The sequence below is a fragment of the Nansenia antarctica genome (genome assembly GCF_963989245.1).
Source record: "Nansenia antarctica genome assembly, chromosome: 8".
NCBI classification, from domain to species: domain Eukaryota; kingdom Metazoa; phylum Chordata; class Actinopteri; order Argentiniformes; family Microstomatidae; genus Nansenia; species Nansenia antarctica.
The window spans coordinates 19926808-19954044 of NC_137678.1; the positions used below are offsets into that span (position 1 = coordinate 19926808).

Consider the following 27237-nt stretch of genomic DNA (forward strand, 5'->3'; position numbering starts at 1 on the left):
ATTATCCTGCCGCACTGATGTTAAGATCTCTGCATTGCTGCCTGAGATCCTGTGCGGCAGGCACAAATGGGTGTCTCGACTTGAGACGCCGGGAGGGCTCCGCTGTTATAGTGAGCCTATCATATCCCTGAGGGGGGCCGTTCTTGAGGCGTCGAAGCCTGCTTAGCTGTCCGCAACCGGTGGTGAGGGTAAAGCTGTGATTACGGATGAGCTCCATGATCATTCTGACCATGTGCCTGTCCGGCAGCAGGCGGAGCAGCTTGCAGGTGAGGCCGCGATGCCATACGGTATCGTAGGAAGCCGTCAGATCTATAAAGACGGCCCGGCTTCTTTTTAGCCGAAAAGCAATCCTCGATGTCTTGAGTCATCAGGGTGACTTGATCTACGGTCGACCTCCCAAGTCGGAACCCGGCCTGCTCACGTGGGAGCAGCGGGTCGACAATTGGTTCGATGCGGGCGTAGATGAGACGCTCGAGGATCTTGAAGGGGATGCATAACAGAGAGATGGGACGGTAACTCTTAGGGTCCCCTTCAGGCTTATTCGGTTTAGGGATCCCAACAACTAGGGCTCTTCGCCAGATTTTGGGGATCTTGAGTTGGCGCAAACAGGAAGTGAGGAACGCTCTCAGCCAGGACTTCAAGGCGGGTGCGGCATGGAGAATAAGCTCCGGGCAGATGGAATCAGGCCTCGTAGCTTTCCCTGGCTTTAAATGCTGGAGGGCAGCAGCGAACTCCTCCGGGGTGAATTCACGGGAGATGGAGTCACTGCTAGGTGTTGTGGCCCTCCAGAGGCAGAAGTCGAGAAGACTCGCGGTCTTTGCCCTCGTATGACCCACTTTTCACGAATTGTAATGCGATTTTATTTGCAGAGATGGGGCAGTGACGAGGGGAGTGTCTGGACCTACCAGTGAGATTGTTCATGGTACTCCATGCCTTACGGCTGGAGTGCGAGAAGTCGATGGAATCAATAACCTCCTCCCAGCGCTCCTGTCGTTTACGGTTGAGTCTTGACAGCAAGGCCTGTCCGACTTAGCTCCTGCAGGGGCCTGGAGGAAGGCACAGTGGAGCTTCTCACACTCCTCATCCCAACACGGTTTGTAGCTATTGCGACGTCCGCGTGGGATGGATTTTTTTGCCACTTTCACCAACATGCCGCAGAAGTCCCGGTACGCCTCATACACTTTGTTAGTGTTAGGCGATGGGAGGTGCCTTGTGGATTTGTTGGTAAGGAGGCGGAAGCGTTTCCAGTCGGCCTTTCGGAGGTTCCACCGTTTCACTGGCTCACTCGGGACAAGGTCCACGAGTTTGGCTGTTGTTATCAGTGAGGGTCGATGTTGAGACCTCGGGAACTTTCCTAGCACACGTCTATTAGGGAGCCGGTTGTCAGCGCTGACACGAATGCCAGGTCAGGGTTCGTCCCAGTGTTCCAGCGACCGGAGCGGAAACTGGCTGCGCCCTTGGGGTCGTACAACAGGGCCAGGCTGTTATTAGCTGCCCAGACAGCCAAGTTCTCTCTGTCGGGTGAGTTGGTACGGTAGCCCCAGTCTTCATGCTGGCAATTGAAGTCACCAGCATAGATACAGGGGTGGGGAAACACTGGTAGACACACTGGTGTGATTCGCGAGGGTGGAGGTTTGTAGACGTTGACGATTTTTAGACCGGCAACGTCCACGCACAGCCACTCAATCTCCGAGTCAGCCGGGGATTGGTCAGCGAGAGTCCAGCTCAACCTTTGTTGGACAAACGTGGCGAGGCCATGCTTCCTGCTCAGGGTAGACCCAGCTAGCTCAAAGTTTGGTAGAACTAGCTTGTCTGCTGATATGCAGTGGGTCTCCTGGAGGAGAATGACGAGGGCCTTGGTGGTATTGACCAGGTGTTCGATGACGTCGATCTTACTGGGGGTTAGTCCTTCGGTGTTCAGCTGCAGTATTCTGGGTTCGAGGTCAGCAGACCTCTCCCCCGGCTGCTGCCGAACACCAGCCCGGGTGAGGGGCCCTGGTTGGCAAACTTTGTTTGTTAGCTAGCCAGCTAATTCAGGGAGAGTCAATGACTGTCCATTGTCCTTTTTAAATAAACGAATAAATAAAATAAAAAATACACACAGGCAGACATGTACACCCACACACACACACACACACACTCTCAAAGGTGGACATGACCAATAGACTCAGTTACAATTGCACTCTTTTTCTAACTCATGCATGCTCATTTGTGACACGTTCTAGTGTTTTGGTCCGCATGTTGGGATTCCCATTTAACGTTCTGACTTTTCTTTAGAAAAATGCGGATTCATTTCCGCATTGTTGAAAGTCAACGACACGCTCGCTAATCAACTAACACAGCTTGTTTTGTGAGCCTGCTAACAATGTAAAGTAGTGTTATAGTTAACTAGGTAGCAGTGGGGATTACTCACTGAATCCATTGTGTTGCAATATTTTGGCTTGACTAGCGAGTTTGTGTTGTGATTCTCAACAACGTCAAAATGGATTTATGTGTTTCAAAATAGAAGCCCGAACAAACATTTTGATTGGTTGCCGACATGCGGACCAAAACAGTAGACAGTGTCGCATTTTTCATCCATAACACAGACTTTTAATTCACACACATGTTGACGAATGCAGACACACACGCATACAAACAGCCTGGAAACAAAGATGCACACACACACGCATACAAACAGCCTGGAAACAAAGATGCACACACACACGCATACAAACAGCCTGGAAACAAAGATGCACACACACACATACAAACAGCCTGGAAACATAGATGCACACACGAGAAGAGCTCAAATGATCAGGCTTCATGGCTCTCCGCGGACATGTCCTGCTTGTCATCCCTTCTCTCTCTCTCACCCATCCTTCCTGTCATAATCTATACTGTCTCTATCAATAAAAGAAAAAAAGAAAATATTAATAATAATGGTAGTGTGTTGTGTTGCGCTGCAGGTGTTCTACTACTCCACCAGCATCTTCCAGAAGGCGGGCGTGTCTCAGCCGGTTTACGCCACCATCGGGGCTGGGGTGGTCAACACTGCCTTCACCGTGGTGTCGGTAAGAACACACTGTACCAGCCTGAACACACTGAACCACCTGAACACACTGAACACACTGAACACACTGTACCAGCCTGAACACACTGTACCAGCCTGAACACACTGAACACACTGTACCACCTGAACACACTGTACCAGCCTGAACACACTGTACCACCTGAACACACTGTACCCCCCTGAACACACTGTACCAGCCTGAACACACTGAACCAGCCTGAACACACTGTACCACCTGAACACACTGTACCACCTGAACACACTGAACACACTGTACCACCTGAACACACTGTACCAGCCTGAACACACTGAACCAGCCTGAACACACTGTACCAGCCTGAACACACTGTACCAGCCTGAACACATTGTACCACCTGAACACACTGAACACACTGTACCATCCTGAACACACTGTACCAGCCTGAACACACTGTACCACCTGAACACACTGTACCACCTGAACACACTGTACCCCCCTGAACACACTGTACCACCTGAACACACTGTACCAGCCTGAACACACTGAACACACTGAACACACTGTACCATCCTGAACACACTGTACCAGCCTGAACACACTGTACCAGCCTGAACACACTGTACCCCCCTGAACACACTGAACACACTGTACCACCTGAACACACTGTACCAGCCTGAACACACTGAACACACTGAACACACTGTACCAGCCTGAACACACTGTACCAGCCTGAACACACTGTACCACCTGAACACACTGTACCCCCCTGAACACACTGTACCAGCCTGAACACACTGTACCCCCCTGAACACACTGTACCACCTGAACACACTGAACACACTGTACCCCCCTGAACACACTGTACCAGCCTGAACACACTGTACCAGCCTGAACACACTGAACACACTGTACCATCCTGAACACACTGTACCCCCCTGAACACACTGAACACACTGTACCAGCCTGAACACACTGTACCAGCCTGAACACACTGTACCAGCCTGAACACACTGAACACACTGTACCATCCTGAACACACTGTACCACCTGAACACACTGTACCCCCCTGAACACACTGTACCACCTGAACACACTGAACACACTGAACACACTGAACACACTGTACCAGCCTGAACACACTGAACACACTGTACCAGCCTGAACACACTGTACCATCCTGAACACACTGAACACACTGAACACACTGAACACACTGAACACACTGTACCAGCCTGAACACACTGTACCCCCCTGAACACCCTGAACACACTGAACACACTGTACCACCTGAACACACTGTACCACCTGAACACACTGTACCACCTGAACACACTGAACACACTGTACCCCCCTGAACACACTGTACCAGCCTGAACACACTGTACCAGCCTGAACACACTGAACACACTGTACCATCCTGAACACACTGTACCCCCCTGAACACACTGTACCACCTGAACACACTGAACACACTGAACACACTGAACACACTGTACCAGCCTGAACACACTGAACACACTGTACCAGCCTGAACACACTGTACCATCCTGAACACACTGAACACACTGAACACACTGAACACACTGAACACACTGTACCAGCCTGAACACACTGTACCCCCCTGAACACCCTGAACACACTGAACACACTGTACCACCTGAACACACTGTACCACCTGAACACACTGTACCAGCCTGAACACACTGTACCAGCCTGAACACACTGTACCACCTGAACACACTGTACCAGCCTGAACACACTGTACCATCCTGAACACACTGAACACACTGTACCATCCTGAACACACTGTACCAGCCTGAACACCCTGAACACCCTGAACACACTGAACACACTAGGTTGTAGCCTGGAGTTCAACAAGTCCAAATCCTTGGGTACAGCTGTTAGATTTGTGTCGATCAAGGGTTGAGAGAGATGTCTTCAGTTCCCCTGACCGAAGTCATCTAGGAAGCAGTAAAAGTTGGCAACGTTCTTGCAGAAAGATTAGAAAAATATGTGCATGATTTCATTCAATTTTAACCGTGCCCCGAACCCTGTTTGGCTTCATAAGGACCAGTGGGGTTGCGGAGGCTAAAAGCTTTAGTTATAAATGTTTAAATGTTGAAGCCTGGGAATCACTGTGGAAAAGCATTTGACCTTTGGCACGCACAGTGTATGCCTTTGTGGAAAACCGGCTAATGACCTCTTGCATTACTCATAGACCTCGCTCAGTCTGTAAGTAGTCCAGATCTCTGCCCTACAAGTGTTGAAAGGGGGTATATAAACAGAAAGGGGGTATATAAACAGAAAGGGGTATATGCAAATATTTCTAACTTCATACCACATCCACATTAAACTCTCACTCACACTCCCATCCTCTTTCCTCCCCTCTTCCTCTTCTTCTCTCTCTGCTAGCTGTTTGTGGTGGAGCGGGCAGGCAGAAGATCCCTTCATCTCATTGGCTTACTAGGAATGGCTTTCTCCTCTGTCCTGATGACCATCGCCATGGCGCTGCTGGTATGTGTCTGACAGAACATGATGATAAGAAAATCGACTGTGACATGGTCTGGTGAAAAGGGCCGCATGTCGGCAATTCTCAAGCATATTACGAAAGTTGAAGTGTTGAAGAGCCCACTCGATATAACAAACAACAGTTTTAAGATCACTAAATACTTGCCTCATCTGCCCTAGGCTACTGGGTAAGTGATACATGGCTTGTAAACAAACGTACGTTTTAGGACGTGTTCAAAAGCAAGGACTGTGCGATCATCTAATTATGTGTAGTTATGAGTTTTTAGCATGTTGATGTTCTATCAGCGATGTGGTAAACATGCTGTTAGATGACCAGAACGATGTTCCTTTTTAGCCGCTAGCTATTAGCAGCTGTTTTTTGCGCGTGTTTTGATTCAGAGCTTTATTGTCGAAGTGTCCTTGAGAGAGGCACTGAACCCCTAATTGCTCCAGGCAATGGCTTTGACCTTTTGCCCAGAGCATAAATACATTTCATTGTACTCGATGACGTTGTGTGCGATGACAGAGCTTGAATCCCTTTACTTTCCCTTACACCACCTTTGTTAAACTGATTACAAAGTGAACTTTCATCTGACCATCACCTCAAAATGACAATGTCCGCGTTCCACAGGACAGATTGAGGTGGATGTCTTACGTCAGCATCGCAGCTATCTTCAGCTTCGTGGCGTTCTTTGAGATTGGCCCCGGCCCCATCCCCTGGTTCATCACGGCGGAGCTGTTCTCCCAGGGCCCGCGGCCCTCCGCCATCGCCGTGGCAGGCTTCTCCAACTGGACAGCCAACTTCATAGTGGGCATGAGTTTCCAGTACGTAGAGGTAAGGAGACTGGAAAATCACTCCCCCCCCCCCCCCATTTTCTGTCTGTTTGTTTCTCTTAAACAGTTTTGTTTGAGTTGAGTTGAGTTTCAGCTGGCCGTTCTATTCAAAGCGTATACCTCCAGCCAACTGATGTGTGTTACAACTGGGTAAACGCTGTACAGTAGGTAACTGTTTCTTCAAATGTGCATGTTGTCGTCATCATGGTGGTGGGATACCTCAATGGCGGTACTGCGGCAGATAGTGCTTTACGTTGGTAAAAGAGACAAATGCAAAACCTTTACTGTGGGAATAAACACCTCAGTTTACTGTTAGAATAAATGACTCCCTTTGATTAGGCCTATAATGACATAACGTACATATCGTTTTGTTATATAGAGATCTTCCCTATATACACAATATTATATATTTCAATGTTTGTGTCGTTGAGAAACAGTAATATTCGAATTGCTCAAAGACGCCCCCTGGTGGTTGTAATAACCCCAAGAAAACGGCAGTACCACTGTCTCAACCATACTCTGCCTTGTTGACAAATCCATATATCGAACACAGACCTACTGTATACATACGTCAATCTCTACATACTGTATGGCTTTTGTTGTGTCCTGCCCTTTAAGACGGAATCACGTGTTAGACTAAGGAGGAAGTTGAAGTGTATGCTGGGTAGTGGGCTGCCATACTGATTCATGCTGAGAAGTTATGTTGAGTAGTTTGCTGCTATACTCATGCTGAAAAGAATAAACCTGCGTTTGATGGACCACGTTCTCTATCGACTATTATTACTTACAAGTCCAGTCCGGACACCACAATTGGCGACGAGTAATCGGAGTTTACTAGTTTTTTTACAATGGCTGTAAACGTGCCGTTTCCCTGTTTTTTCCTGCCTGCGCCTGGTGAGCCCACCATTCCATTCAAGACATGGCGGCAAATTTTTGAGAACTATTTGCTGGTCATCAATGCTAGCGGTAATGCTTGGCCTGCTGCACGGCGTAGAGCCGTCTTACTACACTGCCTGGGCACCGAGGGACAGCGTCTCTTCTACTCGCTCCCAAACACAGGTGCAGACTACGATACTGCAATGACTGCGTTGGAGGAGTACTTTGTGCCCAAGACAAACACTGTTGCTGAACGCCATGCTTTCCGTAAGAGAGTACAGATGCAGAATGAAACGGTCCTTCAGTATGTGATTGCACTACGTGAACTTGCAGCTACGTGCGACTATGGCGATCGTGCGGATGAGGCGATCCGTGATCAGCTAGTGGAACATCTACACAACCCGCGGATCCGTGAAAGACTTTTGATGGACAATAAACTTACACTGGAAAGGGCCATGACAACTGCTACACAGATTGAGGCTGCTACGGAGCAAGCTAAGGCCTTCTGTGAGCCGCGGCCTGCATCTGTGCAGGCGGTGCAGCACACTCCACAACGAACAGGGGGACAGTGGGGTAAGCGTACAAAGCCTAGGGAGGCTTCACAGCGGAAAACATGTTACCGCTGTGGATCAGATGGACATTTAGCTAATGCAACTAACTGCCCAGCTGCATCAGTTACATGCAGACAATGCAACAGAGTGGGTCACTTTGCCAAGGTGTGTCGCAGTACACAGACACACACCAAGGAGGTACGTGAGGTTGATCTCCCTGAATTTACAGTGTTATATACTGAACATTCTGCACGTAATAGTGATAAGATCACATGCACTGTGGAGATTATTTCAGAACACTCACAGTCCAGTAAAGTGGAATTGCTGGTTGACACTGGTTCATCTGTCTCTATACTGCCACAGAGCATCTACGCACAGTACTTTAAAAACATTCCACTTACTGAACCGACTGCCAGGCTGGTGTCTTACTCTAAAACCAGCATTCCAGTGCTGGGGTGCATGTCTGCTGATGTTTCTCTCCATGGCCGCACTGCTCCAGGTACCTTCTTCATTGTGGAGAGGGGGACCTCACTGATGGGGAGGGACCTAATGACTGTGTTAAGTGTGCATATTGCAAACAACAAAGTGGTGCCTCCTAATGACTCTGCATCTCTGCCTACTCCTGTGCTCCAGTGCACTACTGCATCTGCTCCCGCTGCTGTAGGGTGTGCAGAAAACTTTGTGCACCGCGTGAAGGTCGATTCCTCTGTCACACCGGTACGCCAAAAGCTGCGCCGGCTACCGCTGTCTGTCAGAGACGCAGTTTCTGATGAACTGAAGCGCTTACTCGCTGCTGGAGTGATCGAACCTGTCGACGCCTCTGCTTGGGTGTCCCCCATTGTCGTCATACAAAAGAAGACTGGAAAAATAAGGATGTGTGTCGACCTGCGTGAGCCCAATAAGGCGGTCATTATTGACGCCTTTCCACTGCCTCATATGGATGAGCTCCTTTCCAGCCTGAAAGGCTCCACCATCTTCTCATCCATTGACCTGGCTAACGCCTACTACCAGGTGCCTCTTGCTGAGGAGTCACGCGACCTAACGGCATTCATCACCCATGATGGACTGTATCGGTTCTGCCGTGTGCCATATGGACTGGCATCAGCGCCAGCTGCCTTTCAGAAGATGATGAGCATCATTCTCGCTGACCTGCCGGGTGTGGAGTACTACATTGATGATGTCATCATACATGGCAGTGACAGGCACACACATGACGAGGCTCTTAAAGTTACCCTGCAACGTCTGAAATCTGCTGGCTTGCAGCTTAATAACGACAAATGCCGTTTCCGTGAGCCCAGTCTACCATTCCTGGGTCACACTGTCTCTGCTGATGGTCTGCTTCCAGACACTGTACGCATACAGGCCATCGCTGAGGCTCCAGCACCCACTGACGCTACTACACTGCGTTCCTTCCTCGGCTTGCTCTCCTGGTACTCTAAGTTCCTGCCCAACCATGCCACTGTGGTGGAACCTATGCGAGCATGCCTGAGACAGACGGACAGTGCATTTCAGTGGACTGACGAAGCACAAGCCAGTTATGAAAGGGTCAAGCAACTGCTGGTAAAGAGCCAAGCCCTAGCATTGTTTGATCCTGCACTGCACACTATCATATCTACCGATGCATCTGACTACGGGTTGGGTGCTGTGATGTCACAAGTGGGCCCTGACAACGTTGAGAGAACTGTTGCGTTTGCATCTCGAACTCTCTCTGCGGCTGAGCGCAAATATGCTGTTGTGGAAAAGGAAGCCCTGGCCTGCGTCTGGGCTGTGGAGCGGTGGCGCACTTACTTGTGGGGACGCCGTTTCACTCTGAAGACGGACCACCAAGCGCTCACGACACTGATGACTACAAAGGGTGTCGGTCGCGCTGGTCTACGTGTTGCAAGATGGTCTGCCCGTCTCATGTCCTACAACTACGATGTCACCTACCGTCCAGGCTCTGACAACGCACCTGCCGACTGCATGTCTCGCTTACCTCTGCCTGCTGCATCTGCTCCGGCTGACGACGACACGGAGTACGTTGCTCTTCTCACCTCTACTAGTGAGTCTCTCTCTGCTGCTGACCTGGACTCTGCCTGTGCCTCATGTCCCGAGCTCACAATGCTCCGTGTCATCATCTCAAGTGGTTGGCCTCCTTCCTCTAAAGGTCTCGACCCTGTCTTGCTACCATACTACCCACTCCGCCATGAACTGTCTGTGAAGGACAGCTTCATATTTCGAGGCTCCAGAGTGCTTGTCCCTGACGCTCTCCGCCCTGCACTGATCTCCATTGCTCACGAGTCCCACCAAGGAGTGGTGCGGACCAAACAGAGACTTCGTGAACTGTACTGGTGGCCTAAAATGGATGATCAGGTGCTCAGTGCTATCCGTGCCTGCCACTTGTGCCAGTCAAATGACAAGACAGCAAAGCCACGTCCAGGTCCACTGCAACCTGTACCACTTCCTGATGGGCCATGGCAAAAGGTTGCCATGGATATAGTCGGCCCATTCGAAACAGCTGCTCCAGACTGCAGATACGCTGTTACAATGACTGACTACTTTAGTAAATGGCCTGAGGTAGCCTTCACCCGAGACATCACTACTAACACTGTGCTTGCCTTTATGTCATCTGTGTTCAGCCGGCATGGGAACCCGCTGAACATTGTCACTGACAACGGTGTGCAGTTTACGTCTGCATCATTCACATCCTTCCTGAAAGACAGACAAATCTCACACAGCCGATCTTCTCTCTACTACCCGGCTGCTAATGGGGCCATAGAAAGGTTCAATCGGGTGCTGAAACAAACCATCCAGCTGGCCATTCAGCAACATCAGCCTTGGAAACCAGCTGTGGTAGACTTTCTCCAGGTCTACCGTGCCACTCCTCATGCCACTACTGGTTCATCTCCTTTTGAACTGCTCCACGGTCGGCCCATGCGAACCAAGTTGACTCTGTTACCTCCTGCTCCTGAGTGTACTCCGGCGACGATGAACATTCGCCACAGAGTCAGTGAACGACAGCGCAAGATGAAGGCCTACACTGATGCCAAACGTGGTGCACGTCCTCCTGCTTTTCAAAAAGGGGACAAAGTGCGGGTTAAGAATCCTCTGCATGTGATGAAAGGTCACAGAAGGTACAGTGATCCTCTCACCATAAGCAAGAAGGTGGGGGACAGCACATACATTCTGAGTGATGGAAAGACTTGGAATGCCTCTCATCTCACTGCTTTCCCAGACACTGCCGCAACCACAGACGGAGACACTGTAGAGCCTGTGGTTGATCATTCACCCAGGCCTAGACGTAATATCCAGAGGTCTGGATGGCTAAAGGACTATGTCTCTTGAATAGCCTAATAATGGGTCACTGACAGTTGTTGAATTGTATTCCTGTTGTATGGGGATTGTTGCACTTATACTGTTTGCACTACTTTGGTCTATTGTTATTGTATTAGACTGTCATTACCTAGATTAATAATATTTAAGTTTCCTTATGTGATATTGATTGGGTAATGTGATATTGTTTTGTTTATACATGCTGAATCTACCATTTCATTTTTTTGCTTGCCTTGTTGTTAGTACAAGTAACTCTTTTCCAGAAAGGGGGAAATGTTGTGTCCTGCCCTTTAAGACGGAATCACGTGTTAGACTAAGGAGGAAGTTGAAGTGTATGCTGGGTAGTGGGCTGCCATACTGATTCATGCTGAGAAGTTATGTTGAGTAGTTTGCTGCTATACTCATGCTGAAAAGAATAAACCTGCGTTTGATGGACCACGTTCTCTATCGACTATTATTACTTACAAGTCCAGTCCGGACACCACAGCTTTTTAACACAATTAGAACAGCCATGAGGGGTCATTGGACCCCTGTGAGTAAAGACAAATGTTATCTTTGCACTCGATCAAATTTCAGGACCCTCCTTTCATGACTTTTCCTAGACATGTGCGTTCTACCACCCAGTATCCTTACATTTTCAAAATCACATCAGGATAAGCTAGTATAAAGCTATTTTGCCGTTTTTCTGTGTAGGAAGCAGGCTAATTTACAAGGTGGCCAACTAGTGGTCGTTGTGTGTAAATAGCAGCTTTAGCATTGTAAAGAGGCGGCTCTTTTAGTAGGTAAAAAAGGCACGGCTGTTCTACTGTTAATGGACGTTCCTCCGCTCTGTGCTTTTAATCTTCTCTCTAGCAATTGTGCGGGCCCTACGTCTTCATCATCTTCACGGTGCTGCTCCTGGGCTTCTTCGTCTTCACGTACTTCAAGGTGCCTGAGACCAAGGGACGCACCTTCGACCAGATCTCTGCCGGCTTCCGCCAGGGGGCGGCAGGACAGGGGCAGGATAATAAGTACTCTGCGTCGGAGGAGCTCCATAGCCTCGGGGGTCTAAACCTCTCTGACTCTCAGCTCTAAGACACCCCCCCCCCCTACACACACACACACACACACACACACACACACACACACACACACACATACACACACCCCACAACACCCCCAGGCCTCCTAGAGCAGAGCTGTCCAAGTCAGACCACAACTGCAACTATTGATAGACAAGATGCTGCAGCCAGGGCAGCCGAGGGCAGCGACCCCCCCCCTTTCTATACAGAGAAGACCCCTGTCAACTGTGCTCAAGTTGTTTCTCAAACACTCACACATAATGTTGCCTATATCTGCACCGGCACAACCACTTAGAACGCACCAGCACATTGCTTATTTCTAAAGCCCCCCCCCCCCGGCCACACTAGTCTGTCAGAAAACAGACAAAAAAGTCTGCTATGTTGATGTGATTGGTGGAATTCGGGGTGTGATGTCGAACAACTCAACAAGCCTAGAAGCTCAACAACGCTTCCTCGTTTCTAACGGACTGTCGAAAGTTCAACTCCTCCACCTGAACATTTCTGTCCATGAAAAAAATACACAAATGGACACAGACAAACCCTTACCTCCGTAGTGTGGACATTTATTTGGACATCCCTCCCAGGGAAATTAAGGATAGAGCTTTCTCTCTCACTCTCTCACTCTCTCTCTCTCTCTCTCTCTCTGTCTCTCTCTCTCTCTGTCTCTCTCTCTCTCTCCCCCCATTTCATCAAGGAGACCTTGTCACACACTGAAAAAAACTGTGATTGCAATCCCACTTATTGAAGGCAATTTAATTTTCATACAGTAAAAACAAGCAACCAGTGGTGAGTAGATGTGATGAGTCTCAGTAGCTCACCTACAGTCATGATCCTCTAGATCTAGATGATCCTCTGATGATATTCAATACACTGAATACAAATCACTCTTGTCCAATCTTTGGACACCAGCCAGTCAACATTGGCCCAATGATAGCTTGCAGCAGTATCTCTGTGGCATATGAACTATCTTAATCCTGGAGACATATCTGTCAATATTTGACTTCTATTATTTATGCAGTAGTACTTAATGCAGTAGTAGAACAATGTAAAGGCAACAGTCTTTGTTAAAAGTGTTCTGTTTCTCCTCCTTGAGAAATGAATGAATCATGAAGTACATTGCATTTATAGGTTTGACTAAATGGTTGTATTAATATCGCTTTATACTGTAATTGACATGTTTATTGACCATAACAGTAACTCATAACAGTAACTTAAAGCGCACCATTATCTGATGAGCACCAGGACCAGATCTTTGATTTCTCTGGGGTTCAAATCAACTCAAAATAAGTTGTATTTTTTTTACATTTGAAAGTACATTTGACATAGGTCTCAATCAGTCATTGTTTTACTGTACGCTGTATATCAAACAATGACAGATACACTTGAGAAGTAGATTCATTTGCTCAGATGTTTTGAGATAATATTGTTGTAAGTGCAAATAGGCCAATCGTAGGCCATATAGCTCTGTTTAACATTCATCCCTCGGGATATGTATTTAAACTGCATCAGATGTGCATCCATGCCAGTGTAAAGGAGACTTCCTAGGCTAACCTTTTCAAATGAATTCATGGGTATAATTTATATCTGTGGTCCACACAGGAAAGACTTCCTGTAGCGTCACTGTTACTACAGTAAGTCGTGTATGGATATACGTTTATATTGTTGGCAAGTCGTGACGTTAGAATTATAAGGTTCTATCTCCATTTTGGTCAAAATTTAGTTTTTTACATAATCTGATCCATTAGGTGTTTATTAATGCCTGTGTGGTGTTATTTTTAAAATTTTGACATTTTTTAGTTAGTAATTCATAAAATACAAAGGTTTCATCTCACAAAACATAATTGAATGTAAAAACTTTGACGCTCAATATCTCTGAACTGCCCTAAACGGAGATAGAACCTTATAATTCTAAGCTCACAAAGTGTAAAATGTACTCTACCTTAAGCTGTGGAATCTAGAGGAGGACTGCTCTGTGAATTCAGAGGGGGGTGATGTTCATGTCCTCTGGTTATTAAGATGCATAGAAGACCTTAGTCTTCAATCTGTCAGTCTTCAGTCTGTCAATCCACTGAGTTAAGACTTACTGTTCCATCAATACACTGGTATGTCATGTTTTTCTAACTGTGTGCATTCATGCATGTCATGGGTATGTGAGTGTGTGCTTGCTATGTGTCTGTGTTTTTGACACATGTGAGCACAAGAATGGACATGTGACATAATACACTGCTTGAAGAAATGAAGGGAACACTTCAAGGATATGCCTCCCCAGACCCTCACTGACACACCAAACCGGCCATGCTGGAAGATGTTGCAGGCACCACGGCGTCACCAGACTCTTTCACGTCTGTCACATGTGCTCAGTGGGAACCTGCTCTCATCTGTGAAGAGAACGGGGCGCCAATGGTGAGCCTGCCGATTCTGGTGTTCTCTGGCAAATGCCAGTCGAGCTGCACGGTGCTGGGCTGTGAGCACAAGTCCCACTAGAGGACGTTGGGCCCTCATGCCACCCTCATTGTGTCTGTTTCTAACAGTTTGTTCAGAAACATGCACATGAGTAGCCCGCTGGAGGTCATTTTGTAGGACTCTGGCAGTGCTCCTCCTGTTCCTCCTCACACAAAGGAGCAGATACCGGTCCTGCTGCTGGGTTGTTGCCCTTCTACAGCCCTGTCCAGCTCTCCTCGTGTAATGGCCCATCTCCCTGTATCTCCTCTACGCTCTTGAGACTGTGCTGGGAGACACAGCCAACCTTCTTGCGATGGCACATATGGATGTGCTATCCTGGAGGAGCTTCACCGCCTCATGCTACCAGTAGTGAAGGGCACTAGCAAAATGCAAAACTAGAGAAAAATCTGCCAGGAAGGATAAGGAGAGAGAAATGATCTGTGGCCACCACCTGCAAAACCATTTCCTTTTGGAGGGTTGTCTTGCTGTTTCCTCTCCTGTCCACCAACGCAGGTGAAATTGATTAACAATCGTCTACGCTTCCTAACTGGACAGATCGATATCCCAGAAGTTTAATTTACTTGGTGTTATACTGTGATGATTAAATGTTCCCTCCATTTTTTTTGCAGCATATAAAAAGTTGATATAGATGTACAGTATGTATGTATGTATAGATGTACCAGAATAAGCGTAAATATAATATTTGTACAGACATTGTCATTCAAGACATACTGTAGTTGTGTTACACACTCACCTCTGCCTTCCAACGCAAAGATCTAACTAACCAGGTACCTAACACCTAAGATCTAACTAATCAGGTACCTAACACCTAAGATCTAACTAATCAGGTACGAAGCATGGACACTCCTATCTTATCTCCTAAAATATCTTATTTTATGAGTGAGTTGTAAAATGTTTGTTATGTACCAAAAACAAAAGGCTAATCTGTGTGTAGTGGTGGGGGGGGTTGGTAAGTAGGAGGCAGGTGTTTTCGTTTCTTTTCTTTTTTTCTTTTGTTAATCTATGTGCCAAGACGTGCTGCTGTCCTCACAGTCTCCCCTGTGTCTTGAGAACAGTTGTATGGTAGCTAGATCCCTGACCAATAAAACAGAGCTGTACACAGAGAACCAGATTATTGTCTTTTCCTACTGTCGTCATGATATTATTGTTATTTTTCAGTTTGACCTAAACATTCATGGCCTCCTTGTCTTCACTATGTCTCCTTTATGTAGAGATAGTTGATGAATGAAGTTTAGGGACATGTCTCCTTGAGAAATCCAAAAGATAATAGTGATACTATAAGTGTGTGTGTGTGTGTGTGTGTGTGTGTGTTTCTAAAGTATACATTCATGGATGGAAACCAGTGTCAGTGTTGTGTGATCATGATGTGAAAGGGACACAAACACATTGTCATTGTTGGGCGTGAAATCATTTTATTTTTATGTTTAACTATTGTGTGTGTGTGTGTGTGTGTGTGTGTGTGTGTGTGTGTGTGTGTGTGTGTGTGTGTGTGTGTGTGTGTGTGTGTGTGTGTGAGAGAGAGAGAGAGAGAGAGAGAGAGACAGACAGAGAGAGAGAATGTGTCAGTGACGCTCCGATCTCCTCTACTGTCTGGGTGGGAGGACTAGGCAGGTATTGATCTCAGGCTGGCTTGCTGCTCTCTTGCACCCCCTGCTGCCCGACGTCTCTTCTGAACTGGCAGACATCTTCCTCCCTATCTTCTTCGGTGGTGGGAGCGTGCTGGGGTCTTTGAATGCACGGATCCTGAGGACCCATTGAGGGTCCCTCTTGAGTCGGCTCACTCTCTGAGTAACAGGACTGTCCCTCAGGCCCTCCTCCTCTGTCAGGGGGCAGGGAAGGCGACCCTGCACGTGACTGACACTGCCCTCCGCATGCCGCACTGCACTCTGGGACAGGCCTGGAGACTGTGACACCTGCTGGGGCGGCTTGGGACAGGACACAGCCTTCTGAGAGGAGCTGAATCCTCCATGAAGCCTTCTCAGGAGCATCCTGAGGGCAGTAGGGTTGCTGGGGTCCTCAACCAGGATGGACTCCCACAGCTCAGCAGCTCTAGCAAGGCGAGCAGCTTTGAGTTTGGCACCAAGAGGCAGAACTGTGGCTGGCCTGTTGTTGCTGGAGACCAGGGACTCCTCCTCTGGTCTAAATGCTATAGGTGATACCTGAGAAGTGGACAGTCTATTTATAGTTTATCAAATACAGTATATGTGAATTACCTTATTCTTTTCTCAAGCATTACATTCATTAATTTGGATGCATGGTTCTGGGGGGGATTGGTTCTAATAAAGAAGAGGAAACAATCACACAGGGAAAAAAGTAGTTAACGAAAAGAAAAACAATTAGGCCTACTCACCTTTCTCATTTCCAATTCCATTTCAGATAGATGCAGACAGGAACTGATGAAGGGTCTTTTATGGTATGACATTTTGTGAAGAGCTGCGTTTTTGCTGTTGTCAGTGAAAGCACAGTTGTGGATTCTAACTTTATTGTTGCTGCGTTTTCACAGATACTGGAACGAAGTTTCATCATCTAAGAACGATGGAACGTGGCGATGGAACGTGTGCGCACAGTCGATCACCATTGTTGCGTGGATCGACTTATAGGCTCCTTTTAATTGTTTTTTAATTGCGCTACCATAGAACTTGAATATACATATTCCCGAATTCGAGACGCTCGTTATCATGACGTTGCATTCAAGAACATTAAAACGTCAGTCCTTACATCATCATCATCATCATCATCATCATCATCATAATATGAATTTTTATTTTTATTTGTATAGCACTTTTCATGCTAACGTTGCAGCTCAAAGTGCTTTAATCATTATAGAATCATAATTTAATTATTTAGTCATTTAAAGGCAATGTTTTAGGAATATCTCAAATAATTATAAGGGAAACAAGTAATCTCAAATACACGCAATATCTAATAACACCATATCTTAGCTTCTATACTAAAAATAGACATTTTCCACGTTTCAGGTGTCCCTGATGGTGTCTATGGAGAGCAGGCCAGCCACAGTTCTGCCTCTTGGTGCCAAACTCAAAACTGCTCGCCTTGCTAGAGCTTCTGAGCTGTGCCACCTCTGGAAGCCTGCCCGCAGTTCTGGAGTGGTCCTCCGAAGGTTCATCCTGCGTGTGGTAGCCTACTGGTATTACGAAACATAACATAACATAACAAATCAAATCACAGTGTGTTTCATTACTAATTTCGACCAATAAACAAATGTCAAATCCCACCACGACCATGAAGCAGTGATGCCAGTGCCAGTAGAATAGATATCAATTTATTGGCCATTGTGCAATGTCAATGATAAGTTATTAACTCTTTATAAATTGTCAGATTGTAAATAATTATTAGGCAGCAAGTGGTCTCTGAAATCTGTTGATAGAATATGCCCAAAACCATCATATGATATGGCGTTTTCATTAGGGTTAGAATGCATAATAAATATGTTTGGTCTATTTTCATTGTCATGAAAGAATGAAGGTTTAAGTTTTGGACAACAATCTTTTCTGCGGTATTTGTCTGTATCCTACAGAGTTTGACGCCTAAGAAAAATATAGAATACTGCAACAACAACAAAAAACACACACATAGGACTAATGAGACGACTGCAATTGACTTCGATTCCTTTGCTTCCCGCCTCCTCGCTCTGACAGATGAGGTGACATATTACAACTATTCGGACGTAGCCGTCTTTACAACATTGTTGCAGTCGGCCAATATCTTATTACCACGTAGAACACGTGAACACCTGAAGAGACATTTAACACATGCAATTCTATGATTGAACAGAAGTGTTGTCAAATGTAGCTGCCAAAAGGGAAATAGTAGCCTATTGGAAGATGCGTATCATTGTCCTGATTCGATCGAAAGGCTTTCTATTCAGGCATACTTTTGGGCAACGGTTTGTTGATGTTTAAGGACCCCGGTAGTCTCTGTAACCTGAAAAAGCAAAATATTGATATCTGCTTATTTTATGGGCGATTATATTTAGCTAGGCCTTGTGTGATTGTATACGAATTCACATTAGAGCGCAGTATAATTCTGGCAATTAAGATCAGGTTTTGTGTTCATTTTGTCTTGATCTTTAGAGGAGGTTAACAGTTCCTAAATCTAGACCGAGCTCTTATTACAATACAACTATCTAAGTATAAATAGTCTAATTAGGGTGGTGTCACCGTTATTAATTAGTGGTATTTGACAAGGTTGGAACCGTCCAGGATGGCGGACGAAGCTCTTTTTCAGTTTTTACACAATGAAGTGATACAGTACATCTACACATCAGATGAACATGGGGAATTGGTAAGGTTTTCTTTCATTCTTTCTTTTTATGTGTATATTATGTATATGAAATAAAAAGACGCATAGACCCAGTTAACCGTAGGCTACCATAAATGTTGTAACGGTAGTCCTCTATCTCAGGCGAATCATTCAATCAATCAATCATTCAACTCACCCTCCTACCCCCTTAGGAAAATGGAAGATGTATTACCAAACTGGAAAATATGGGATTTCGAGTCGGTCAAGGACTAATAGAAATCTGTACACCTGCTTCTCTAAATTACACTCAAACCATTGTGTATATAGCCCATACGGGCTAACTCCCAGCCATGGCACTTAGAACTTAGCTCTTGCACTCAGAGTTAGGTGACAGATGATATCCTTCTTCTGTAGGTTCACCAAAGACACAGCACGGTTTAAAGACGAGTTGGACATCATGCAATTCATATGCAAAGACTTTTGGACCTGTGTGTTCAAAAAGCAAATTGACAACCTAAGAACAAATCACCAAGTAAGACTCCACTTCCTAATGACCTTCATTCATGAAGCAACTCTCATGGAAATGCTATATTGCCAAATACTTCAGCTTAATTGTCATTTGTGGTTTGTTTGCAGGGTATTTATGTGCTACAGGACAACAAATTCCGGTTACTCACTCAGCTCTCGGCTGGTAAACAGTATTTGGAGCATGCCCCAAAGGTGAGGAAGCATATTCACATCCATACCTGTGTTGCAAAAATTCCTTTTGTACGTTTCTGAATCTTTCCCTAACCATGGTCTTTGACCGATAATTCTGGAAATCTATGTCCCTGCAGTATTTGGCACTAACCTGTGGCCTGGTGAGAGGAGGGCTGTCCAGCCTGGGAGTGAAGAGCATTGTGACAGCCGAGGTGTCTGTCATGCCTGCCTGTAAGGACGTCTTTTTTCTGTGTGACAGTTTGTGCCAGTTGTGCCAGTTTGTACACCCCTCACCTCATTGCTCCTCTCGCAGTGAGCTTGTGGTTGAGTGGAGTGAGTGGTTGAAATGGCCCAATTGCTGATGTGGTTATCACCTGCAAGGCTCAACGGTCTGTACCTGGCTTGATTGAATAGGGGTCTTCACCGAAAGGTACGCAAGAGTGTGTGTCTCATAGTGAGGGGTCTCTCTCATCATCCTAAGAGAACCAGGGTTACATTTGTAAACTTTTAGTTTTGAGGCAGACTGGTTCAAACCATTAGTCTACCATTACTCAACCACTTGACAATCTACCAAAAATGTACCTCTTGAATACCCCAAACCTGATTAGACAACATTGACGTTGTATTGTGGGTCATGAGACTTGCTATGTTCATAGTTAGATCACTGTTTTCAAATGAACATGCTAAGGCCACATCCACACGGAGACGGAACCTGTGTTTTTCTTTTTCGTTTTGAAAAAGCTAAACACAGCTTAGCTAAACACGAAGTCGTCTCAAGAAATATGTGCGTCCAAACTAAACCACTGAAAATGCTGAAACGCTGCCACAAATTACACCAAAAACAGAGAAGAAGAATGGAGCATGTGCAAAACTTGTGCGATGAACAATCACACGAAGAAGAACAATGGTGGAAAATACAAGAATTATTTAATATCATTTAATAATATAATAATTCAATATTGAAGAACAGCTGTTCTCCATGTCCATTTGTTGCTGACGGTGGTAGTATAGGAGCAGTACATTTTGCTGTAAAAGCCCAATCAAGCTCAATAGCTTCTGCAGCACGAACGCAACAACCCTGTAAGGCGCATGGTTGTTGTTGTTGTTGTTGTTGTTGTTGTTGTTGGCTGGGTTAGCGCATGCGGGTTAAGGGAGAGGTGGGGCTATGGCGTCATCGTTTCAGGAAAGATGTGTATGGCTTGTAACGACGGAAATCCAAGGGTGCTGTTTTCAGATTTGTTCACTCTGGGACCCGTTTTCAAAAAAGTCTATTGGTTGTATGTGATGACAGCTGTGATATCCTGACAGTGCAAGATGATAATCATATTTTCCTTGACTTGTTCTACTTTATTTCATCACAGGTAAATTCCAGGTCATGATCCAGAAAATGTAGCAGAAGGTGTGGCCTATCCACTCCAACCAGCCATCATAGATGATTTTGTTTTGAACTATTGTGTAAAAGCTGGAAGTGTACCCTGCATGCAGACAGTGTTGTGGCTTTGATTTATGTTTGTTTTCATCTAATTTATTTGTATTATTATTATCATCATCATCATTGTTGTTGTTGATTATTATTATCATATTGTATCTGAATATCAGAAGTTGTTAAGGATGATTAAAGACCGGTGACAATAGACTTCAATTCATTCATGATTTAAATCATTTCATGGGTTGTTAAAGCTACTGACATGTGTGCTTAGACAGTGGGCACCAACTGAAATGTAAACAATCGAGCCAATGCATCAAAAGACATTTTTTCACGTACAAATATTACTTGATTTTTATGATATATATTGTTTAAGCAATGACATAATTAATTAATCTGCTCACAAGTACGCTTTCAATTGAAATTAACAGACAAGAAATGTAACTTGGATGAAAGCACAGGTGGGTATACCTGCTGGGCATTGCTGCCTGTCGCACCTCCGACGGTGCCAGTGGGCTGACTGCAGGGTCGTCAGCCGGGAGCCACCCTCCACTGATGTTTCGCTCCTTTAATCCCGGAACATCTCAAGGTGGTGGAGCAGTGACAGGGACGTCTCCCTGCCACTCCCTGCAGCCAGCCCTAGGATCCTCCTTTCCCCCATGCCTTGTCCTTTCTTCTGAGCCAGAGCCAGAAGCTCCCTTGTTCAGCCTCCTCCGCCAGGTCTTTGAGCGCCTTTCTCAGCTTGGATCCTGTGATCCCCAGCGACCTCAGGAGCCGCTGTGTAGATGTTCCTGTATAGCCTCTGCACCCAACTTCCACAGGATAGGTGACTGCCCTCCACCCTGCTTGCGAGCACGCAGCTGCCAAGTCTGTGTACTTTTCCTTCTTTCTCTCGAAGGCAGCCTCCATCCCCTCTTCCCATGGAACGGTCAGCTCCACCATGATGACTGTCCTCATCGGGGTAGACCAGAGTACGACATCTGGCCGAAGGGAGGTTGATGTGATCTCGTGTGGGAACTTCAGCTGTCGATCGAGGTCAGCTCTCATGTTCCACTCTCCTCCAGGAGACAGGAGGGACCACTGCTTCGTGCTGCTGCCCTGACTTTCTCCCCCTTGCCGGACAAACTGGATCCGCTGCTGTGATGTGACTGGGCTGCTCTTGTTTGATTCCAGTCTGCGTGCTTCCAGAATTTCTGCTAGTTTGCGCAGCACCCGGTCGTGCCGCCATCTGTACCGACCCTGCGTCAGTCCCGCCTTGCATCCAGAGAGGATGTGTCGCAAGTTTGGGTTGTTGGCGTTGCAGAGTTGGCAGGTCTCCTCTGTGCCGTACCAGAGGTGCAGGTTCCGGGAACTGGGAAGGGTGTCGTAGGTGGCCCTGATCGAGAAGCTCAGCCTTGCTTGGGGCAGCCTCCACATATCCTTCCATGTGATGGCTCTGTTGATCACAGCCTCCCACGTTGTCCACCTTCCTTGCTGTTGTTGGCCCACGGCTCTGATTTTGTAGCACTCCTCTTCGATCTTTACGACTTCAGAGATCACTAGATCTTTCCTTTCCTTCCTCGTTGCCTTGGACCACATCTTGGGTGCTGATCCCCATCCAAAACCAGTCCTGCCTGGCTGCAGCACCCCGACGATCTCCTGGTGTTTCAAGCGATTGATGGCCTGGTCAACTGCCTGCGTGGCATCCCACTTGCGTCCTGTGCGAACCTGGGCCTTGCTGTGTTGGACAAACGGGTCGGGTGAGTCTCTCAGCTCGAACACGAGTCTCACTTTCTCCTGTTTATAGCCCAGGCTGATGGATTTCAGTGGGAGCTTCAGTGTGGTTCTTCCAAACAGCGCTGTATTAGTGAGGCAGCGGGGAAGGCCCAGCCACTTGCGGATGTAGTTGTTGGCTTTTGCGTCCAACTTCAGCACTGTTGTTAAAGTGATGTCACACAACTTCAGGGGCCACATGAGACGTTGGTATAAGGTGAACTGGTAACACCACACCTTGAATTTCCCTGGCAGGAGGCTTTGGTCGATCTTCTTCAGGCCGTCCAAGAGCTGGGAAGTGACAGAAGAAGCCATGTGCTTGTCAGAAAGGTCAGCCGTGTAAAGCCTTCCGAGGCTTCGCACAGGATGGTCCACTAGCAGCGGGATCTTCTCGCCATCCACTGAGAAAGAGATGTTGTCATTCCGGACTCCTTTCCTGATTGAGAGACTGCGGGACTTAGTTGGTTTTATCCTCATCCGGGCCCATGTTAGGAGCTCCTCAAACCTCTTCAGAAGTCTCGCTGTGCACGCTGCTGTCTGAAGGAGTGTGGTGACATCATCCATATAGCTCCGTAGGGCTGGGAGTCGCAGACCTGACTGGGATCTGATTCCTCGGACCATCTGTCTTCCGCCGATTAGGATGATCTCAAACGCTGCTGTGAAAAGGATGGGGGAGATCGAACAACCCATCGCTATCCCTTTCTCCAGCCGGTGCCAACACGTTGAGAACTCCTGGGTTGTGTAGCATACATGGAAGTTGTTAAAGTAGGTTGCTAGTAGGCTCTGGATGCACGGTGGTATGTGGAAGAATTTGAGGGCAAAATGGATGAGCTGGTGGGGAACAGACCCATATGCATTTGCAAGGTCCAGCCAAACGACGTGCAGGTCTGATTTGCTCCGCTTCGCTGTCTGGATCTGTTCCCAGATCATAGCCGAGTGCTCCACGCAGCCAGGAAATCCTGGGACGCCTGCCTTCTGACAGCTGGTGTCGATGTAATTGTTTGCCAGGAGGTAGCTGGTCATGCGCTTTGCCATCACTGAGAAGAAGATCTTCCCCTCCACATTCAATAAGGCTATGCCTCTGAATTGGCTGATGTTATGGGAGTCTTTCTCTTTCGGGATGAAGGTAGTGACTGCTCTGCTCCATGCTGAAGGGATGGATTCTGTTTTCCAGGCAATGCCCATTAGTCTCCACAAAAGCTTCAGGGTCATTGGGCAGTTCTTGTATACCCTATAGGAGACGCCATTTGGTCCGGGTGCAGATGCAGCTCTCGCATGCTCCACCGCCTGCTTAACTTCAGACCATCTGGGGGGTGTGGTGTCAAACTGAGAAGAGGGCTCGGGTGGGAGCGGTACGTGCCCTGGGGAACCAAGGGGACTCTCCTTTTGGCTGTCACTGAGCTGGTCCTTGATGTGTTCCTCCAGCTCCTGCTCGGTGGTCTGCAGCTTCCCCGATTTCGTCTCCTCAAGCAAACCCCGGGCGTACTTGAACGGGTCCCGGAAGAAGTTCGTCCTTGCCTTTTCCTTGTTGCTTCTACGTTTCCTGATCCTTTCAGCTCGCCTCAGGTGGGTGAGTCTGGTTCTGATCTGACTCCAGAGGTTCTGCAAGCCCTCCTTCTCCTCTTCCTCAGCTCTCCTCCATGCCTTCCGCAAACGTCGCCGCTCCTTTACCAGCTGGAGGATTTCTCTCTCCCGTCTCCCGCTCTGCCTAGGAACGGTCCTCCTCTGAGGCATCTCTCCAAATCTTCCCTTGCCTTCCTCATAGATGATATGGCCGAAGATGTTCAGCTTGGACGTTGTGCTGCCTCTTAGACTGTTCTGGAGGGTGGTATGTAAGCTTTCGTCGAAGCTTCTCCATGAATCCTTGTCGCTGGCCTTTGGCCACCTGATCTTGGGTTTCCGGTCTGGCTTCTCTGGGGTTTCCTTGGTGGATTGATTGATTGATTGATTGATTGAAAACCTTTATTGTCCCCAATGGGGAAATTTTGTTGTCAAACAGCTCAGTTAGGGCAGAAAACATTCAGTACAGAAAACAGAAAAACATTCAATAAAAAACATAAAACAGTGCAGGCTCAATAAGTAAAAAGTTCCAAAAGTTCCATCTCCAGGTCTCCCCCACCCTGCAGGGCCTGGTTGTAGAGTCGGAGTGCAGCTGGAATAAAGGACTGTCCAAATCTTTTTGTACTTTGACGGGGGAGAACAAATCTGTGGCTTCTCTACCTGGCGTTCTGCTCTGATGCTCCTGTTGTGGGTCGTGCAGATGTGGTTGCAAATCCTGCTGGGGAGGCTGTTCTTGCTCTCTCTCACCGGATGCAATGGTGGGATCAGTAGCACTGTGGTGCTCAACCTGGCTCTGATTCCTCCTTGTCTGACCTGCTGGCGCAGTGCAAGTTTGCATCTGATAGCTGCCGCCGCATTTTGTCCTCCCCTGGTGGATCCGCAGGCCCAAGTAGGTTGTTACTTTGGACCACCCACAGCTGCATTCTCTCAGGATCCTTTGATCGTTAGTCGTTGCCGTTCCAGTCGTTACCGTGTTATCTGTCGTGATTGGTCCATCTTCCATCCCGCCTCTCGGTGGACCGCCGGGTTGTTTTTTCCTTATTTTGCTTGTAGTTAGTTTGGGGAGTCCCTGTAGCAAGGCTACAAGGACGTGTTTAAAGGGTAACTAGCCCCGCCACCCCCGGAGCAGTCTTTCCTGCCGCCAGCCAGACTTCCCTGGCAGCCCACCAGTCTTTCCTGGATGCCAACTGCTCTTTTCTCAGTAGTCACTGGCAAGCCAGATTAAATAGATGAAAGCACAGGTGGGTATACCTGCTGGGCATTGCTGCCTGTCGCACCTCCGACGGTGCCAGTGGGCTGACTGCAGGGTCGTCAGCCGGGAGCCACCCTTCACTGATGTTTCGCTCCTTTAATCCCGGAACATCTCAAGGTGGTGGAGCAGTGACAGGGACGTCTCCCTGCCACTCCCTGCAGCCAGCCCTAGGATCCTCCTTTCCCCCACGCCTTGTCCTTTCTTCTGAGCCAGAGCCAGAAGCTCCCTTGTTCAGCCTCCTCCGCCAGGTCTTTGAGCGCCTTTCTCAGCTTGGATCCTGTGATCCCCAGCGACCTCAGGAGCCGCTGTGTAGATGTTCCTGTATAGCCTCTGCACCCAACTTCCACAGGATAGGTGACTGCCCTCCACCCTGCTTGCGAGCACGCAGCTGCCAAGTCTGTGTACTTTTCCTTCTTTCTCTCGAAGGCAGCCTCCATCCCCTCTTCCCATGGAACGGTCAGCTCCACCATGATGACTGTCCTCATCGGGGTAGACCAGAGTACGACATCTGGCCGAAGGGAGGTTGATGTGATCTCGTGTGGGAACTTCAGCTGTCGATCGAGGTCAGCTCTCATGTTCCACTCTCCTCCAGGAGACAGGAGGGACCACTGCTTCGTGCTGCTGCCCTGACTTTCTCCCCCTTGCCGGACAAACTGGATCCGCTGCTGTGATGTGACTGGGCTGCTCTTGTTTGATTCCAGTCTGCGTGCTTCCAGAATTTCTGCTAGTTTGCGCAGCACCCGGTCGTGCCGCCATCTGTACCGACCCTGCGTCAGTCCCGCCTTGCATCCAGAGAGGATGTGTCGCAAGTTTGGGTTGTTGGCGTTGCAGAGTTGGCAGGTCTCCTCTGTGCCGTACCAGAGGTGCAGGTTCCGGGAACTGGGAAGGGTGTCGTAGGTGGCCCTGATCGAGAAGCTCAGCCTTGCTTGAATGAAACTAAAACTCTTCTATATGTTTCTGGAATATGCCCAACAGTCTCTCAGCTATGGGATTTTAATACCCTGGTGGTACCTTCTGATTTTCTCAATACCTAAATATCCAGTAGGCCTATCTGTTTGTGTGTTTATTAGCCCACCATAGTCATATCTCACAATCCTTAATCCACAGTCCTTACTAGATAAAATAAATAAATACAAAGCATATTGAATAAGGAATCCAAGAACAATTAGCCTAATACAAACACATTTTAATTACACAATGAATTTACACACAGAAAACATGACAACAACAACAACACTTAACAACACTTAACTTATTTACACTGTAACCTAATCACAGTTCTTAGTCAATGTCTATAATATCTAAAAGTCGTATTATTTGAAATGACAGAGATATGATATACCCGCGATAGTAGAGTTATCAAAATAATGTAAAAAAAAAAAAAATTTGTTTGGACAGGATTTGTGAACAGTATTTTGTGTTTTTGATACTACGTCATTGAAATCAGCTACAGAAGCCAATCGCTAACCGAGCAGTGAGACAAGGCTGCGGATTGGCTGAGAGAGTTGTTTTCCTCTCTCAGCCAATCCGCAGCCTTGTCTCACTGCTCGGTTAGCGAGAGGAAATTTAAACGGTCACTTGCGCCAGTCCCCCAGATGTTCACACTGCAGTCCAACGGCGCTTCCCGTGATACATTTTTTTGAGATTG

The 27237-nt window shown here is 47.3% G+C and overlaps 1 protein-coding gene and 1 pseudogene across 2 annotated transcripts in view; both read left to right on the forward strand.

Annotated features, from left to right (window-relative positions):
- The window catches only part of LOC308164001 (solute carrier family 2, facilitated glucose transporter member 1-like), a gene marked incomplete at both ends in the record, with an annotated part of 21477 nt that extends 9290 nt beyond the window's left edge, over window positions 1–12187 (forward strand). The window contains 4 exons of the mRNA XM_080538167.1: window positions 2949–3053; window positions 5445–5546; window positions 6172–6375; window positions 11966–12187. Coding sequence (XP_080394293.1) covers window positions 2949–3053; window positions 5445–5546; window positions 6172–6375; window positions 11966–12187 — 633 coding nt within the window. The remainder of the gene's footprint in view (window positions 1–2948; window positions 3054–5444; window positions 5547–6171; window positions 6376–11965) is intronic.
- Window positions 12188–18861: 6674 nt separating this feature from the next.
- On the forward strand, window positions 18862–21025 carry LOC308163634 (trafficking protein particle complex subunit 6b-like; annotated as a pseudogene). The gene is made up of 6 exons: window positions 18862–18942; window positions 19113–19182; window positions 19315–19432; window positions 19537–19620; window positions 19737–19830; window positions 20961–21025. The product of its transcript is annotated as a trafficking protein particle complex subunit 6b-like (transcript).
- Window positions 21026–27237: the final 6212 nt, after the last annotated feature.